The sequence below is a fragment of the Callorhinus ursinus genome, unplaced genomic scaffold (assembly GCF_003265705.2).
Source record: "Callorhinus ursinus isolate GAN/ISIS: 27379988/994484 unplaced genomic scaffold, GSC_fseal_2.0 scaffold40, whole genome shotgun sequence".
NCBI classification, from domain to species: domain Eukaryota; kingdom Metazoa; phylum Chordata; class Mammalia; order Carnivora; family Otariidae; genus Callorhinus; species Callorhinus ursinus.
In genome coordinates this window covers 3311030-3330934 of record NW_027397102.1, presented here as the reverse complement: position 1 = coordinate 3330934, position 19905 = coordinate 3311030, and the positions used below count along the sequence as shown (strand labels likewise).

At 37.6% G+C, this 19905-nt stretch overlaps 1 protein-coding gene across 2 annotated transcripts in view; it reads left to right on the top strand.

The window, feature by feature from the left end:
- The first annotated feature begins 1898 nt into the window (after window positions 1-1898).
- Window positions 1899-19905, top strand: part of MAGT1 (magnesium transporter 1) — a 50357-nt gene continuing 32350 nt past the window's right edge. Inside the window, exons 1-4 of one of the 2 annotated variants that reach the window (XM_025882786.2) lie at window positions 1928-2061; window positions 7506-7636; window positions 13083-13252; window positions 16695-16812. In XM_025882786.2, the coding sequence (XP_025738571.1) occupies window positions 13083-13252; window positions 16695-16812 (288 nt within the window). In that variant the 5' untranslated portion in view covers window positions 1928-2061; window positions 7506-7636. Of the gene's footprint in view, window positions 2062-7505; window positions 7637-13082; window positions 13253-16694; window positions 16813-19905 lie in introns of both variants that reach the window. The other variant, XM_025882642.2, reaches the window with a different exon arrangement.

Sequence of the window (19905 nt, the reverse complement as noted above, 5' to 3'; positions counted from 1 at the left end):
AAATCTTTAAAAGTAAAAAATAAATAAAAATTTAGAAAAACTATCAACTTAGAATGGTCTGCCTCAGTCTCTCCTTGGTCTCTCCTTGCCCTGCATATACAGTGTCCAGTTTGTAAACCAACAATGTACCATAGTATATTCAATCAGTCTCCTGTATTTGAACATTTGGGTATTTTTGAGAATATTTCAATTATAAATAGTGCTAAAATGAATAATTTTGTGCACATATATTCTTATTTTTTGGATTAGATTCCTAGAAGTGGGATTGCTAGATCAGAGGATAAATGCTTATGTAGTTTTGCTGGATATTTTCAGCTTAACCTCCGTAGATATGCCATTTTGCATTTCCACCAGCATTGTATAAGGGTGCATGTTTCCCCACAGCCTTGATGATGGCATGTATTGAATTTTTTGCCAATATGATAGGTGAGATTTCTGTGTTCTTTAAAAATTTACCTTAATTTTTATTCACTCAATTTACATGCAGTAAAATTCATTCTTTTTTGGTGTACCAGTCTGTGAGTTTTGACAAGTGCCTAGGACAATAAAGGACATAACAGTTACATCACCACAAAAATTTCCTTTATGTGGCTCCTCTCTCCCCACATCCAGCCCCAGATAGCCACTGATCTATTCTCTGTCCCTTTGACTTTGTCTTTTCCAGAATGTCATATAAATAGAATCAAACAGCATGTCTCCATATACTTTTATTTTGTATTATTATTATGAGTGTCTGTAAATGTCTTAAAATGTTTTTCATATCTCCAGATCACATATTTTCACTTCAGAACCAGCTATTTTCCCTTCCATACACATATCCTTATCTCTCCAACATAATGAAATTCTTTTTCTCTGTGCATGTGTGTGCATGTGTTTCCCAGCAAGGCCTAAAAGAGTAGTCATATGATGTTTCACACCATGGAAATAAATCCAATTATAGACAACTGATTTTATTTTGTTGGTGTTTTTCCTCTTGAGTATATTATTCTTCTCTAAATTATCCCAGTTTTACAACCCACTATGATAAAACTGGACCAAATAAATGGAAACTTCTTCAGCTATGTAGGATTTTTATTATGTTTTACATAGGGGAATTGAGGTTTAATGAATATGGACTATGACACAAAAACTAAAAAGACAGAAATGCTTCCTTACAACCTTAGCTTCATGCTCATCCTCCAAACAAAATAATAAAAAGTCGGTATTTGCTGTCTATAACCAGAAATTTAAGTCCTTGTCTTAAAGTAATAAATTAATAAGTTTAACTTTAAAAATGTCATAAAAAAACTTTAAAAAATCACTTTTGATGTCCGCTCTGTGCATCGCACATGGCACAGTTCCTGGGACACAGAAGGTATTCAACAAGCTCTAGCTCATTTACTTTTTAAAAAGTCTTCAGTGCTATTAAGTCTGTAACTGTTTTCCTGCTTTTACTTTATTCATCTTGATTTGAAAAACTTTAGAGGCAGAATGAGGGAATAAGATAGCTAACAATCACGTGGCTAGGTCCGAATTTTCTAGAATATTACACAAACGAGGCGGATTACAAGGTACTTCTAAACGAATGGGGAAAATATTCCATTTTAACAACCTGAAGCCATTTTGGACTAGGGGAAAAAAAAAAAAACGCAACGCTTCACAACTACGCATGCGCCTGTGCAAACGCATTACACGCCTCATCTTTGCGTAAATGAAAGGGGCAGTTAATCATCCTTAGCGGACCAATGAAAAACCACCAGATTATCCTTTTTTTATTGGCTAACGGAGACCAATGAGAAGTGAACCGTCTTTCAGCGTGCAACTAGCGGTAGAGCGTCGTGACGTAATGTGAAGGGTCGCCCAGAAGGCCTGAGCTGGACCAATGAGGCGGGACAGGGGGCTGGTTTGTCTGTTCTCACGCCCCGCGCTCAGACCCAGCCCGAGGAAAGTTTGGCTTCTCCGAGAGAGAGAGAAGCGAACATGGCAGCACGTTGGTGGCTTTGGTGTGTTTCCGCGAACATGGCGGTGGCGCTGCTGCTCAGTTACGGGGTTCCCTCAGTCTCTGCCCAAAGAAAGAAGGAGGTGAGGACGCTGTTTGCAGCAACACGGGATTTTCCCAAAGAATGGGGTTTGAGAGGGTCTGTACTCCTTGCCATCCCCTTTCCCCATCGGTTCTGTGTCTTTTGGTGGCTCCAGTTTCACCATTTTTAAGAGTTAGGAGGTTCGCGAGAGAAGAAACTGTAACTCCTTGTCTTCTAGGGATGTAGAGCCTGAGAGGGGTGGGGTAGATGACAACCTGGCTTCTCTAGGCCTGTGCGTGTACATAGCTGAGAGTTTTGACACTACTTTGAGTATGGGCCCCATCAGGTGGTAGGGGAAGTTTGACTCTAGGTCCAGGGGTAGAATTTCTTGAATCTTTCTGCTGTCAGTAGTTGTAACTCCTCTATAGACGTCTGAGAGCTATACATTTGTAGCATTTTCGCTTCAGGAATGTGAGAATTAAACTGAAAAGCTAAACTATGCCAGGTTTATGACATTGTCCAAATAATTGATTCAAAGCAATTTGCTGGGATGGAAGCTCTTAAACCATTTTCAATCATTTACAAATATCAAACATGCCAAGTACTGTTGTAGAAGCTTGGTATGCATAAGTGAACAAAACAAAGATTCTCTCTTTGTGGAATTTACTGACTGTGGCAAGTAGAGGAGATACAATATTCTTTCCTTACCATTAAGCAATCCAAGCAAAGAAATTTTAACATTGTGTTTTGAAACATTTATGACTTAGAGCCGTATGCTCTTAGAGCTTTCAGGATTACTCACAATTATTTATATTATTTATGCTCCCTGATTTTATGGATGAAGAAAACTGAGACCTAAGCTTACACAGTTACTTGTTGAACAAGGACTAAAATTCTAGGTCAGTCAGTCTTATGCTAGTTCCTGTACATTTTGTGCTTCTTCTAGTACACAACACCTGTACACGCACGTTAAAAATACCATTTAGATATTTCAGATGCTTGTCAACTTGAGCTGAATTTAAAGGAACCTATCTTTTCTGTTTCTGAATATTTGAACTATTTGATAAGAAAAAAATAAGCCAGCAAATTAAGATGAGTTCCTTGTTAGGTTGGCAGAAAATAAAATAAAAACATATAGTTTTCAAAGTTATAGCAAACAGAGGATTCCAAGACGTTTTTACATGAATAACAAGATATAGAGCAATACTTTATATTTTAGATGCCTTTTATGCAAAAACACAAAACCACCCATATATAAGTGCATATGTATGTATAGAGCAATTTTTGTAAGGATACACAACAATCTTAAGAGTGGCTTTCTCTGGGTAGTTGGGATTGTTCATTAGGGTAACACTTTCACTTTTTACCTTATGTACTGGTATTGTCTGAATTTCTACAGTAACCACTTTTTTTCTTTAAATTTTTTATTGTTATGTTAATCACCATACATTACATCATTAGTTTTTGATGTAGTGATCCATGATTCATTGTTTGTGTATAACACCCAGTGCTCCATGCAGAACGTGCCCTCTTTAATACCCTACAGTAACCACTTTTTATAAATAAGAAAAGTGAAGATTTTTTAAAACTGCTGTTTTGTCCAGTTTAATTATATTTATTTAATCTTTCACTGGAGTAGAAGCAGAAGGGCCTAGCAGGAGATAGATTATTTTAAAAAGGAATCAGCAATAAATTATATGCTTTAAAATGATTAACATGGTGGATTTTATGTTATGTAAATTTTTTCTCAATAAAATAGTTTAAAAAGAAATCAGATTCCAACTCCTTTCCTATGATGCCCACTTTTCAGACCCTTATTGCTCTTAGAGATCTATTGCAATACTGCCTAACTGGTCTTCCTTGAACCCATCCTTCATAGTATTGCCAGAGATGCTAACATGAAAATCTGAAAACCTTTTAACCTATTTTGCAAAGTATAAAAGGGCTTCTGTAGCCTGACCCTTGTCTGCTTCTTCCAGGCTTATCTCAGTCCAAGCTCCTTCCAATAGGAGTCATACTGAATTACCTGCCTTCCTTGATCTTTCTATATTCTCTTGCAAGTGTCTGTATTTTGTGGGACTTCTGCTGGAGTATTTTCCTTCTCTCTCACCCCACCCTCTCATTCACCTGAGGATTCCTACTCTTTTTAAGATTTTATTTATTTATTTATTTGAGAGAGAGGGAGCACGAGCAGGGGGAGAGGCAGAGGGAGAGAGAAGGGAGAAGCAGACTCTCCGCTGAGCAGGGAGCCTGACAAGGGGCTCAATCCCGGGGCCCTGAGATCATGACCTCAAATGAAGGCAGACGCTTAACTGGCTGAGCCACCCAGGCACCCCTGAGGATTCCTACTCTTCAAGTCTTAGCTCAAACATCATCTTCTTCCTCAACCAAGCTTTTCCTCGTCCCCCGGGTGAACTGAGAGGAATTCAGCACATAATACTATCATTGTTCATTTATCAGTCTTCCCCATTAGACTGTGAGTATCTTGAATATACTTTTTTTTTTTAAGATTTTATTTATTTGACAGAGACACAGTGAGAGAGGGAACACCAGCAGGGGGAGTGGGAGAGGGAAAAGCAGGCTCCCCGCTGAGCAGGGAGCCCGATGCAGGGCTCGATCTCAGGACCCTGAGATCATGACCTGAGCTGAAGGCAGATGCTTAACGACTGAGCCACCCAGGTGCCCCTTGAATATACTTTTTTTAAAATACAGGTACCTTTAAATTCATTTTTGTTTTCCTGGCACCTAGCAGTGTCAAAAAGGTCCTTGATAAACATGAAATTAATTAAATAAATGTGTGAATGTAGGGTCAGGAATCTGTTCTTTCACTTGCAGTTTGTTTAGGTTTCAGAACCTAAAATGGGATTTTCTCATCAGTAAACAAGGAATTAATATAGGATGGTAAACATGGCTTAGTTTTTATCCCTTTCCTCTGTAACTGTGGATGTTTTAGGCTGTTTAAAAAGGATTGCTGTGAGCCACCTAGGTTGCTCAGCCAGTTAAACGTCCAACTCTTGGTTTAGGCTCAGGTCATGATGTCAGGGTCCTGGGATCAAACACTGCTTCAGGCTTCCTCTCAGCAGGGAGTCTGTTTCAGGATCCTCTCTCTCCCACCCCCTCTGCTTCTTCCCCATTCCCCCACCCTGCTTGCACGCACATTCTCTCTTTCTCAAATAAAAATAAATCTTTAAGGGGCACCTGGGTTGCCCAGTCAGTTGAGCGTCTGCCTTTGGCTCCGGTCATGATCCCAGGGTCCTGGGATCAAACACCACGTCCTGCTCCCTGCTCAGCAGGAGAGCCTGCTTCTCCGCTCCCCTCTGTACCTTACCCCAGCTCCTGCTCTCTCTTTCACTCACTCTTTCTCTCAAATAAATAAAATCTTTAAAAAAAAAAATAAATCTTTAAAAAAAAGATTACTGTGAACCCGAAGGCGCCAGAAAACTTTTTTTTTTTTTAAATCCCAGGTCTATCCACCATAGTAGATGTGGCTCTAAATAGGTTGATGCCTGGGCTTATAATCTTTAAGTATTCCTTTTAAAAAGACACTTTTCGAGATGCTTGGGTGGCTCAGTTGGTTAAGTGTCTGCCTTCAGCTCAGGTCATGATCTCAGGGTCCTGGGATCTAGTCTCGCATCAGGCTCCCTGCTCAGCGGGAAGCCTGCTTCTCCCTCTCCCTCTCCCCCCGCCTCCGCTTGTGCGCTCTCTCTCTCTCTCTCTCTCTCTCTCTCTCTCTGACAAATAAATAAAAAAAATTAAAAAGACACTATTCTTAAAATAATATAATTAAAAATCACTCCAGTTCCTCCTGGTTGTCTATTGTTAAATGTAATGCTATTCTACTTACCTGATTATTTATATCTATAATAGTGTTTTCTCGGGAACATTGACTTATTCTCTAATATTTATTCAATACCTTCTACATGCCAGGAACAATGGTTTATATGTATTATCTATAATCCTCACAATAACCCTGCAGAGTATTAACCCCTTAAGAAAGATGAGGGAAGAGGGGACTGATGTTGAACAAGAGGGATTATTGGGGGCTTGCCCAAAGAAGACAGCTCTAGAGACAGCTGGGATTCTGCCCCTGGTCCAACTCCAAACCCAAAGCTCTTTGCTAGGTCACAAAGACTTCTTTTGCAATGACTTGTTTTATTTTTATGATGAATTATATCCCCTGTGGTAGAAGGGAAGTTGTTTGTCCTTGCATCTGGTGTCGTTTTAGGAAGGCAGCATGATAAAAATGAAAAAACAGGGCCTTTGATAAAATGATCTATATATCTTGGTCTACTTCTGGGAATCTGTAATAGAGAAATAAAATGAAATATGGAAAACAGTGAGTGCACATAGAATACTGAAACCTAATAAAAATGATCATAATAATGCTAGGATGATAGATTTCCACCCCTTTCTCAGTTTTCAAAAAAATTTTGTAAAATTTTAAAGAGCATATATGTTAATGCAACCCTAATGATCCTTAGCCAGTTGCTGAGTTTCATTTTATCAGTAGAATGCAAAAATGCCTGTTTGCATATTGTGAAAATTAAATGAGGACTGTAAAGTGTCTAATGCCACCCCTTGCATGTAGAAGACATTAGATGAATATTAGAAGATAAGATTGTGTTCCTCTGTGGTAGTAAAGTATTTTTTGGTTGATCTTTTTGTGATGTTTTTATGGATATTCAGAAAGTAGAATTACTGCATATTTTGACAAGGCAGGTTATTGTTGGAAAAACTTCTACATTTTCTGACATTGCTTTGAAAACTGACAAATGAAATTGTCACATGTACAAAAAAGTCTCTGTGATTCTTTAGAAAATACCTTATTACTAAGAATCAAAGGCCCAGGAACAGTTGCAAAACAAATGAGGTACCCCCTAAAACTAAAACATCAAGGAGAGGGGAGAGAGTGTATTTTATCCCTGTCCAGAAAGTAGGTACACTGAGAATGGAGCAGATAACATTTAAGGATTAAAAATGCTCTCTTCTCTGCTCTCTGTCTCCTTCAGTCGGTATCTGCCAGATATGTTTCCAGACCTGTTCAGTGTCACTCTTAATTTAAGAATGGAGTTGGAAATGGTATTGCTTAACCAGGACTCTTATTTTACTAATGTCTGAAAACTAGTGGATGATTAAGGAAGCTAAAAATACCAAGAATTTTTATAAATAAACCCTGATGGTGTAGAACACAGATACAGTCAAATAAGTTTGGGGAAAGGGGAAGGAGGTGCATTTCAGAGGAATTCATACTGGTGATGTTTAGCTTTATTACTTCTGAAATTCATAAGAAATCTTAATGGCAGGATCAGATTTTCGCTTTAAATGATAATGGATTCCTGTATGCTATTTTTCATGAGAGATATTCAGGGGCAGTAGGAGAATTTGTAGTTGTTAAGACTTAATCTAGTTTACTAGAGCTAATTTAGATAAATATTATGCAAGCAGGTAGAGTGAAATTAAACTATTGTGTCACTGCCTTTTCTTGGCCCTCTTAATCCTTTATAGGCCTAAAATGTTCATCATACTTGATTATTGCTAACAAGATTAGAGATATTAATTGGCTTCCTGTTGGGATTATTTTGTGGTCATACTAATTAAAATGTTTCAAGAGCACAGAGTTCAAGCTTACTTTGCTGGTAAGTATTTTAATTGTGAATAATATTGCTTTTTTTGTTTTGTTTTATTTGAGTCGAAAATAAATAATGTAGTCCGGAAAGGGGGGAAATTGATTATAAAAGTCCTTCCTTATGCATTTAATGTTTTTCCATAGCAAGCCTATATTTTGTTTTGAATTAATATATCTAATGCAAATTAAAAACTGGATGGATATATTTTCATCAATGTTTAGTAAAGCCGTTAGTGGAAAAAGTATTTGCAATAGGAGTTGTTTCCAAATCAATTGCTTTTTTTAGTTGCTGAATAATTCATTTGATAAACCTCTTACTTTTCTCTACTGTAGTCCTTTGTGGTTCTTAACTTTAAAGTACTAAATAGAAGGACGCAAAGGCTATGGGCAACATTTTAATCCTTTACTTTTGAAGGTTATGTCTTTGGAAGATAAAGGGATATCTGGGGAGTGCATAGTGTGACTTAGTGAAGATGCTGTAGAAAAACAAAATTTTTATTTCTGAGCCATAGCTTTCAGTACTCAGACAATGGGCTCCTGACAAAGAATGAAAGGCACCCTAAGGAAGAAGATTCTTCAGTACTAGAGATTTACTCCAATCAGGAAAGCTTTCAACTCAAATGTGAAGAAAAGAGAAATTCCTTTATAAAACCATATACTAGAGAAGACAGAGGACTAGTGAAAGAAGTGGCTAGGACCTGTACTCTAAATAACTATAAAACATTGATGAATGAGATTGGAGATGACACAAACAGATGGAAAGATATTCCATGCTCATGGATTGAAAGAACAAATAATGTTAAAATGTCCATGCTACCCAAAGCAATCTAATGTAATCCCCATCTAAGTACCAACAGCATTTAACACAGAACTAGAATAAACAATCTTAAAATTTGTATGGAGCCACAAAAGACCCTGAATAGAAAAAGCAATCTTGAAAAAGAAAAATAAAGCTGGAGGTATCACAGTTCCAGGCTTCGAGTTGTACTGCAAAGCTATAATAATCAAAACAGTATGGCACTGGCACAAAAATAGACACATTGATCATTGGAACAGTATAGGAACCCCAGAAACAAACCCACAATTATATGGTCAATTAATCTTCGACAAAGGATGCAAGAATGTGCAAGGGGAAAAAGACAGTTTCTTCAATAAATGGTGTTGGAAAAACTAGACCATATTCTTACATAGCATACAAAAATAAACTCAAAATGGATTAAGGACCTAAATGTAAGACCTGAAACTATTAAACCCTAGAAGAACACAGACAGTAAAGTCTCTGACATTGGCCTTTTTTCCTAGATATGTCTAGAAAATGTGTCTGACATTTGGCAACATTTTTCTAGATACGTCTCCTGAGGCAAGGGAAACAAAAGCAAAAATAAACTATTCAGAATTCATTAAGATAAAAAGCTTCTGCCCAGCGAAGGAAACAATCAGCAAACTAAAGGCAACCTATGGAGTGGGAGAAGATTATTTGCAAATTATATATCCAATAAAGGGTTAGTATCCAGAATATATAAAGAATTTCTATAACTCAACACCAGAAAAACACAAATAATCCAATTAAAAGTAGACATCTCTCCATGGAAAGATGCTCAGTATCACTGATCCTCAGGGAAATGCATATCAAAGCATCAATGAGATGTCACCTCACACCTGTCAGAATGGCTAAAATGAAAAACACAAGAAACAAAAGGTGTTGGTGAGGATGTGGGAAAAAAGGAACCCTTGTGCACTGTTGATGGAAATGCAGACTGGTGCAGCCACTGTGGCAGTATGGTGGTTCCTCAAAAAATTAAAAATAGAATTACCATATGATCCAGTAATTGCACTACTGGGTATTTACACAAAGAATACAAAAACACTAATTCAGAAGGATATATGCACCCCTATGTTTATCACAGCATTATTTACAATAGCCAAATTATGGGAGCATCCCAAGTGTCTATTGATAGATGAATGGATAAATATGGATATTTATATACATACAATAGAATATTATTCAGCCATAAAAAAGAATGAACTCTTGCCATTTGCAACAACTTGGATGGAACTAGAGAGTATAATGCTATGTGAAGTAAGTTGGAGAAAGGCAAATACCATATGATTTCATTCATATGTGGAATTTAATAAGCACAACAAACAAAGGAAAAAAAGGTAAACCAAAAAGCAGACTCTTAACTATAGAGAATAAACAGGTGGTTACCAAAGGGGAGGTGGATGGGGGGATGGGTGAAATAAGTGAAGCGGATTAAGAGTACACTTAATTTGCTGAGCACTGAGTAATGTATAGAATTGTTGAATCCCCCCCCCCCAAAAATTGTTGAATCAGTATATTGTACACCTGAAACTAATATAGCACTGTATATTAACTCTACTGGAATTTTTTAAAAGTGTCTCAATTATTAAGATGTTATATTTGAGTTATCTAAAATATGTCACATTCCTCAGTCATTCCAGGAAGATCAAGTAGTGGTTTATTATTAGGAATGAAATATTTTTCCCTCTTATTTATCATTTGAATAGCTTAATGTTTATTTAATTTCCCTGTGTTACACATATTTATATAACATGTAGTCTGTACCCATAAGAATGAGAATGTATAGCAGTAGTTCTGAAACTTCAGTGTATATAAAGAATCACTTGGGTTACCTCTTAAAATTTCATATTCTCGGAACTTACTGTAGACCTACTGAATCAAATTTACTAGAGGATGAAACCTGGCAGTCTTTTTTTTTATAAGTTTTTTTTTAAAGATTTTTTATTTATTTGAGAGAGAGAATGAGATAGAGAGAGAGCATGAGAGGGGAGAGGGCCAGAGGGAGAAGCAGACTCCCTGCTGAGCAGGGAGCCCGATGTGGGACTCGATCCCGGGACTCCAGAATCATGACCTGAGCCGAAGGCAGTCACTTAACCAACTGAGCCACCCAGGCGCCCAAAACCTGGAAGTCTTAACATCTAACAAGCTCCTTTATACCAACCACACTTGGAGAAACACTGGTCTAGAAAGTTTATTACCCATTATGCTGAGGGCTTGCTCTGGAAAGTTTTGGTTTACTTTATCACCACATTCTTCTTTTATATTGTGTTCTGATCAGTAATGAATTAAAAAATTAGATACATAATAAGATGATAAAAACTTAAATCATACTGTGAAAATTCTTTTCAGTTTAAACAGTGGTTCTCAATGAGGGAGGAGGGGAATTTTGCTCCCAGGGGTTATCTGGCAATGTCTGGAGACATTTTTGGTTGTGGCAGCTGAAGGTAGGGGTACTACTGGCATCTGGTGCATGAAGATCAGGGGTGCCACTCAGCATCCTACAATGTGCAGGACACCTCCAGACAACAAAGAATTATCTGGCTCAAGATGTCAGTATTGCCACTGTTGTAAAACCCTGGTTTAGAGTGATCTGTTTCCTCAGTATCATTGTTCCACAAATCTTGTTAATTATTTGTTATACTAATCTTTTGAGAGTGTATATATTTCTCTATGGGCTTAGAGTGTATATTTGGTTTTCCATTTGTGACATATTTATTTTATGGCTCTTACCAGAATTATTTTGAATCTGCCACAAAACTAATTTTTGTGCATTCTTTCTATGTTGTTCATAGGTATACTCAGGAAATATTTTTTTTTCAGTATTGGCTGAATTCAGCCATGCTTTAAAGGTAAATCATGCATTTTTAGAATCGATGTTACTGTTCCCTTCCTGGAAAAACAAGTTCCATTTCTTTTTTTTTTTAAGATTTTATTTACTTATGGGCGCCCGGGTGGCTCAGTTGGTTAAGCGACTGCCTTTGGCTCAGGTCACGATCCTGGAGTCCCAGGATCGAGTCCCATATTGGGCTCCCTGCTCAGCAGAGAGTCTGCTTCTCCCTCTGACCCTCCCCCCCCCGTGCTTTCTCTCTCTCTTGCTCTCATTCTCTCTCTCTCAAATAAAATCTTTTTTTAAAGATTTTATTTACTTATTTATTTAGAGAGAGCAAGCACGTGCATATGAACAGGGACAGAGGAAGAGGGAGAGAATCTCAAGCAGACTCCCCACTGAGCACAGAGCCCAACATGGGGCTCGATCCCATGACTGTGAGATCATGACTTGAGCTGAAATCAAAAGTCAGATGCCTAACCAACTGAACCACCCAGGCATCCTGAGTTTTGATAGTTTTTGAAAGTATAACTACTAATCTTTTGTCGGATATGTGGTTTGAAAATATTTTCTCCCACTCTAGCTTTTCTTTTCCTCTTTTTTTAAGATTTTATTTATTTATTTGAGAGACAGAATGAGAGAGAAAGCACATGAGATGGGGGGAGGGTCAGAGGGAGAAGCAGACTCCCCGCCGAGCAGGGAGTCCGATGCAGGACTCGATCCAGGGACTCCAGGATCATGACCTGAGCCGAAGGCAGTCGCTTAACCAACTGAGCCACCCAGGCGCCCTGTCTTTTCCTCCTCTTAAGATGCTCTTTCCTAGAGAAAAAAATTTAATTTTGGTGAGTTTATCTTTTTATTTTCTTTTTTATGAGTCATGCTTTTTGGCTTCAGGTCTAAGAACTCTTTCCCTACCCCAGGATCCTAAATGTTCTCTCTTAATCTTTTTCCTAAACAAAAATTTTTTTAAGTAAGCTGTATGCCCAGTGTGGGGCTTGAACTCACAACCCCAAGATCAAGAGTAACATGTTCCACTGACTGAGCGAGCCAGGTGCCCCTTTTTTCTTTTTTTTTTCTAAAATTTTCATAGTTTTCATTTTTATGTTTATGTGATCCAGTTTGAGTTAATTTTTGTATAAAGTGTGAAGTTTAGTTCAAGATTCCTATTTTTGACTATGGATGTCCCGTTGCTCCAGCACTATTTGTTGAAAACCTAGCCTTGCTTTACTGAGTTTTTCACCTTTGTGAAAAATCAGTTGGCTATACTTAATGTAGGTCTGTTTCTGTGCCATTGATCTGAGTCTGTTCTGTCATCAGTACCACTCTGCCTTGCTTATTATAGCTATATAGTAAACCTTAAAATCAGGTAGAGTGATCCTCCCATTTTATTCTTTGTTTTCAAGATTGTTTTAACTACTCCAGTTTCTTTATAGGTATGTTTTGTTTTTATTTTGTTTTGGTTTTGAGAAGCAAAATCGTGTACAAAACTAACTGGTTTAACTCAACGTTCTTTGGAATCTTTGGCAAATGAAAAGTTTTATGATTTTATATTTTATTTGTTAGTATAAATAAGTAATTCACATCAACAGGGCAGTATCTGATTAAATCTCATCATGGAATAATAGAATTTTAAGAATAATTATCATTATCAGGCCCAATTATCAGATTTTATTTCTAGGTTTCTCACATTTTCTGTGTACCTCTGCATGTTAGTCTTGGTTTTAGGTAAGTTGCCTAGTTTAAAGGAACTTCAAATGCCATGCTGAGAGCATTAACACCACGTTCCTTCCTTTTTTTTTTTTTTAGATGGTGTTATCAGAAAAGGTTAGTCAACTGATGGAATGGACCAATAAAAGACCTGTAATAAGAATGAATGGAGACAAGTTCCGTCGCCTTGTTAAAGCCCCACCAAGAAACTACTCCGTTATTGTCATGTTCACTGCTCTCCAACTTCACAGACAGTGTGTCGTGTGCAAGTATGAACTTTCAACTACACTTTAAAATTAAATAACATTAGATTTTAACTGTTTCTCAATCCCAGAAGAACCAAATTAGTTCAGTGGGCACATAAACAATTATTGAATATATCTTACTTAGGATGTCTGTAGTAACACATACTGCCCTTTTTTACAGTCATTCTTGGTTTCCCACATTAGTCGGGGTATTGTGGTAGCCATGATAGGAATAACTTAAAAACTGAATAATCATCATGTAAATTGGTATCAATTTATATAAATGTATGCCAATAGGATTAATGTAGTATTTTATCATTTGTAAGTGCTTTCAGTTTCATACTCTTATTTTATACAACCCCAGAAGGTAAGTAAAGCAAATATTCTCTCATTTATGAAGAAATAGGTTCCAAAATCTTTTAACTGGTCTTTGCAAAGCTAGAGATAATTATTAATGCAATAATGGTAGCTACATCCAAATTTGGAATTACAGGAGAACATTTTTAGAAAATAAAGATGTATGATTTAGAGATGTTTTCTTTTTTCTAGATTATTTTGTAGTGATTGAAAACCTTGGAAATGGAGACTAATCTCAAACTTTCATCGAACAATGGTTTGATTTTATTTTACTGTTTCTGAGTAATCTTAGGAACAAAGATTGATATTTCTTTAAACAAAAGGACTATATTTCTTTATTTTATTTTATTTTTTAAAGATTTTTTTTTTTATTCGTCAGAGTGCAAGAGTGAGCACAAGCAGAGGAAGCGGCAGGCAGAGGGAGAAGAGGCAGGCAGAGGGAGAAGTGGCAGGCAGAGGGAGAAGCAGGCTCCCCACTGAGCAAGGAGCCCAATATGGGACTCGATCCCAGGACTCTGGGATCATGACCTGAGCCGAAGGCAGATGCTTAACCAACTGAGCCACCCACGTGTCCCAGGACTATATTTCTTTAAAACAAAATTTAAAATAGTGGGTACTAAAAAACAGAATAGCTTTTCCTTTTTGGTATTTTTTTAACTTACATATTTTTTTAAAGATTTTATTTATTTATTTGAGAGAGAGAATGAGAGATAGAGAGCACGAGAGGGAAGAGGGTAAGAGGGAGAAGCAGACTCCGTGCTGAGCAGGGAACCTGATGCAGGACTCGATCCCGGGACTCCAGGATCATGACCTGAGCCGAAGGCAGTTGCTTAACCAACCGAGCCACCCAGGCGCCCCATTAACTTATATTTTTAGATCAATATGTGTGATCTGGGAATTCACATTAAATAAAATGACAGAGCTACCCAATGAAGAACTAATTTAGTAAAATCTTGAAGGCTTTCCAAGTTCTGACAGCCTGTGGGTCCATGTGAAGGATTAGACAATTTTTTTTTTAGAATATGCATTACGTTACCCCAAGACTTACTAACTTTTCTTAAAGGATTTTCCCCTCAGAGGTAGGAAATAGTCAAGGTATTTGATCCCAGAGTACTTATTTTTGAGTACATATGCTGGATAGTAGGTATTAATTATGCATAAACTTAAAATCTAGAATCACTTTTAATTTAGTCATTTCACTCAGCAATCAGGAGTATACAAAAATGTTAAGGAACAAACACAAACTCCTTCATAATTCTGTACTAAATGCAAATTAAATACATTCTTATTAACCTAAGTTTTTATTAGTATCTTACTTTCTATAAGACCGAATTTAAAATTAGCTTGCATTTTCCTAAGCTCATTCAAAAAATAAAAATTAACAGCAATGTGTATAATACTATATATTTGGTGCTATCAGGATGAGAAGTATAAGATGGCCTACCCTTATCATATGGCTAGGGAAATGAGTTCCACACATGAAAATTTACCTGGCAATATAAGACAATTTATAACTAAGTACCAAGTGGGTTATGTGCATAATAAATACTATAAAATTTCAGGGAGGACATATAACAGGAAGATTAGGGTTGGTCTAATGGAGAAGAAAGGATTTGTATTAGGGCTGGACAGATGGATCAGATTTAGATAGAAGTAGGATATTTTGGTTAGAAGTAAAGATGTGTGCAAGGGTACAGAGATGGTGGTAAATAAAATGCCGGAATTAAGAGATCCTGTTCTATATTTTTTTTAAAGATTTTATTTATTTATTTGAGAGAGAGAGAGAATGAGAGATAGAAAGCACGAGAGGGAAGAGGGTCAGAGAGAGAAGCAGACTCCCTGCTGAGCAGGGAGCCCGATGTGGGACTCGATCCCGGGACTCCAGGATCATGACCTGAGCCGAAGGCAGTCGCTCAACCAACTGAGCCACCCAGGCGCCCGAGATCCTGTTTTATATTGATTCGTAGTAAGGCTACGTAAAAGTTAGATGCCTTATTGGAACTGGATGATAAAGAACCTTGAATAACCAGTGAAAAAGGGTGGAGACTGTTCCAAAGGTAGTAGAAAAACAACAATGGCTTCAGAGAAGAGTAGAAGTTTCAGAAAAGTAATGATTTAAGAAGACATGTATATTGCAGCATAAGAATGATTGGAAGAGGAGAAACTAGAGTCAGTATTTTAATATTCTAATGTCAGATATTAAACATCTGCCTTTAGCTGATAGCAATAAAAATAAATGGAAAGGGTTGGAGTTAAAAGATAATCACAAATGAAGAATTATTACATCTTGGAAACTGAAAGCATATGGGCAATAAGGGAAAAGTCAAACATGACTTGAGGTTTCAGTTAATCTCAATTCCCTAGATTCTTCTTATCTTTCACCCTAATAATTCATCTGACTGTATTTTTATTTACTAAATAATAGCATGTTATATGTTAGATTTATAAAATGGGTTACTGTTATAGTCTACTTTCTCTGAAAATACTTCAACCTTGTCTTTGAACGCTTAAAAGAAATTTAGGGTATTAAAAATTGTTGTACAGACAGTTAGCTGGATTTTTCCAATGACTACTTAAAGAGCTTTGAGATAAGAAACAAGCACAAAGTGTGAAACTGAGTCAAGTAACTACTTTCTGTTGAAATCCCCAACACTTAGGATAAGGCTTCTTTTATGCCAAAACAATGGCAGTATTTTCCAAGGTTCTGTCAGCAGAACCTGACTGGTGTTTCTTTCTCTCTCTCTCTCTCCCTCTCTGTCTCTATCTCTCTATCTCTCAAAATATTTCCCCCATTGGAAAAACTGCTATTGCTTCTTTGTTTCTGTTTTTTTTTTTAAAGATTTTTATTTATTTATTGAGAGACAGAGAGAATGATAGAGAGAGAGCATGAGAGGGAGGAGGGTCAGAGGGAGAAGCAGACTTCTGCTGAGCAGGGAGCCTGATGTGGGACTCAATCCTGGGACTCCAGGATCATGACCTGAGCCGAAGGCAGTCGCTTAACCAACTGAGCCACCCAGGTGCCCCTCTTTGGCTCTGTTTTACTGCTGATAAATTAGATTGCTTTTAAAAGTGTTTTATATGTTATCTTCACAAATCTGATTGTATCCAGGCAAGCTGATGAAGAATTCCAGATCCTGGCAAACTCCTGGAGATACTCCAGTGCATTTACCAACAGGATATTTTTTGCTATGGTGGATTTTGATGAAGGCTCTGATGTATTTCAGATGGTAAGATCTTTGGCTTATTTTATTAAGTAAGGATAAGTTAACTATAGATAAAATGGAATATATCTTTTTCAATAGCCACAAGAAGTTTTATTTATATATTCATTGTTATCTAAGTATACTGGGTATATAATGTTATATTGCTTTCAGGTGTACAACAGTGATTTGACAGTTCCATACATTACTTAGTGCTCAACATGATAAGGGTAGTCACCATCCATTACCACACAAGGTTATTACAATATTATTGACTGTATACCCTGTGCTATAGTTTACATTTCTGTGACTTACTTATTTTATAACCAGAAGTTTATTCCTCTTAATCCCCTTCACCTATTTTGCATATCCGCCCTTCCCTCTGGCAACTACCCACGTTTGTTCTCTGTATTTCTGGGTCTGTTTGTGGGTGTGTTTTTTAGATTCCACATATAAGTGATATCATATGGTATTTGTCCTCTGTCTGAACTTACTTCGCTTAGCATAATACCCTCTAGGTCCACCCATGTTGTCATAAATGGCAAAATTTCATTATTTTTTATGGCTGAGTAGTGTGTGTGTGTGTGTGTGTGTGTGTGTGTGTGTGTGTGTGTGTACATACATGCATACATGTCATATCTTTTCTATCCATTAATCTATCGATGGACATGTGGGTTGCTTTTATATTTTGGCTATTATAGATGTCTCTGCAATTAATAGGAATGCATATATCCTTTCTAGCTAGTGTTTTCATTTTCTTTAGGTAAATACTCAATAGTGCAATTCCTGGATCATGTGATATTTCCATTTTTAATGTTTTGAGGAAGCTTCATACTGTTTTCCATACTGGTTGCACCAATTTACATTTCCACCAACATTGCACAAGGGTTCTCTTTTATCCACATCTTCACCAACACTTGTTATTTCTTGTCTTTTTTATTTGAGCCATCCTGACAGGTGTGAGGTGATATCTCATTATGGTTTTGATTTGCCTTTCTCTGATGATTAGTGATGTTGAGCATCTTTTCATGTATCTATTGGCCATCTGTATGTCTTCTTTGGAAAAATGTCTATTCAGGTTCTCTGCCCATTTTTATTTATTTTTTTAAAAGATTTTATTTATTTGACAGAGAGACAGCGAGAGTGGGGCACAAGCAGGGGGAGTGGGAGAGGGAGAAGCAGGCTTCCCGCGGAGCAGGGAGCCTGATGTGGGACTCCATCCCAGGACCCTAGGATCATGACCTGAGCCAAAGGCAGACGTTTAACGACTGAGCCACCCAGGTGCCACCGTATTGATCTATTTTTATTGATTTTTGAGGGGTGTTCTCTGTGCCTCCTGGACTTGAATGCTTGTTTCCTTCCCCAGATTAGGGAAGTTCTCAGCTATAATTTGTTCAAATAAACCTTCTGCCCCCCTCTCTTTCCCTGCCTCCCTCCCTCCCTCTCCCTCCCCTCTCTCCCTCCACTCTCTCCCTCCCTCTCTCCCTCCCTCCCTCTTTCTCTCTCTCTCTCCCCCCCCTTCCTCTCTCCCCTCTTCTGGGACCCCTGTTACTTTGCTTTATGGTATCGCTGATTTCTCGAATCCTCCCTTTGTGATCCAGTAGTTGTTTTTTCTCTCTTTTTCTCAGGTTCCTTATTTTCCATCATTTTGTCTTCTATATCACTGACTCTTCTGCCTTGTTTATCCTTTGCAGTTAGAGCTTCCATTTTTGACTGCATCTCAGGAATAGCATTTTTATTTTGGCCTGATTAGATTTTAGTTCTTTTATTTCTTCAGTAAGGGATTCTCCTACGCTTTTTTCAAGCCCAACTAGTATCATTATAATCGTTATGCATTCTAGTTCTGACATCTTACTTATATCCGTACTGATTAAATCCCTGATAGTGAGTACTGCCTCATGTTCTTTCTTTTGGGGTGAGTTTCTCTGTCTTGTCATTATGTCCAGAAAAGGTTAGATGAAAGAGAGAGCAAAGTCAAAAATAGCAAAAACAACACCAGAAAAATACAAACAAAACAAATCAGAGGGCGCCTGGGTGGCTCAGTTGGTTGAGCAGCTGCCTTCGGCTCGGGTCATGGTCCTGGAGTCCTGGGATCGAGTCCCGCATCAGGCTCCCTGCTCGGCGAGGAGTCTGCTTCTCCCTCTGACCCTCTTGAATCTCGTGCTCTCTCTCTCTCTATCTCATTCTCTCTCTCAAATAAATAAATAAATAAAATCTTAAAAAAAAAGAAGTAAACAGAAACAAAACAAAATAAGAAAAAATGAAATGAAGTAAAACAGAACAAAACAATAAATTAGATCCTGGGTGTATTTTGGTTTGTGTATTAAAAAAAAAAAAAAACTAGATCCCAAATTAGGAAAGAAAGAAAAACATATATATACAAAAATAAAATACAATGAAAGGAAACCAAAAATAAAATATATATGTATATATAATGTAAATATAAACATAAAAATTAAAGACTTAAAAAAGAATTGATTAAAAAAGGAAATAGCTGAAAACAATAATAGAACTGAAAGACTAAAGAATTAAAAAAAAAAACCCACTAATGCTATATACTGTTTTCTCTAGAGCTGAAGTTTTGCAATTCTCTATGATCGGTAACCTTGGTGTTAGCTGGTTGTTCTTGTTGGTCTTCTGGGGGAGGGGCTTGTTGCACTGATTCTCAGGTGTTCTTGTGTTGGAAGTGTCCCTCCCTTGCGAGGGGGCCTGTCTCAATGTAAGCGGCTCCCAGATTGTACTATGTGGCGCTGTTTTGCTCCCTGAAGGCTTTCATCACCGATGGGGGGATAAAAATTGCAGCACCCCGATCTGTAGCCCTGGAGTTGAACGTTCGCACCTCCCATTCTTCAGTGAGCCCTCACAGAAAATCAGTCAATCACTCTTGTTTCCCTGGTTCTGTCTGAACTCTGTATTCATTCAGCTTATGACTGAGTGTTTTACTCTCAGGTACACGACCCTGTTTTGAGTCTCCAAACTTTACAGACTCCTGTGGTGCAGATCCGTGCCGTTCCTCCCAGGGGAAGGAGGGACATCTTGGCATGCTTCTGCCTTTTGCTGGGCCCTTTCCTGGAGAGCAGTTACCCGACCGTGCAGTGGTTCTGCAGTGGTTCGTGGTTT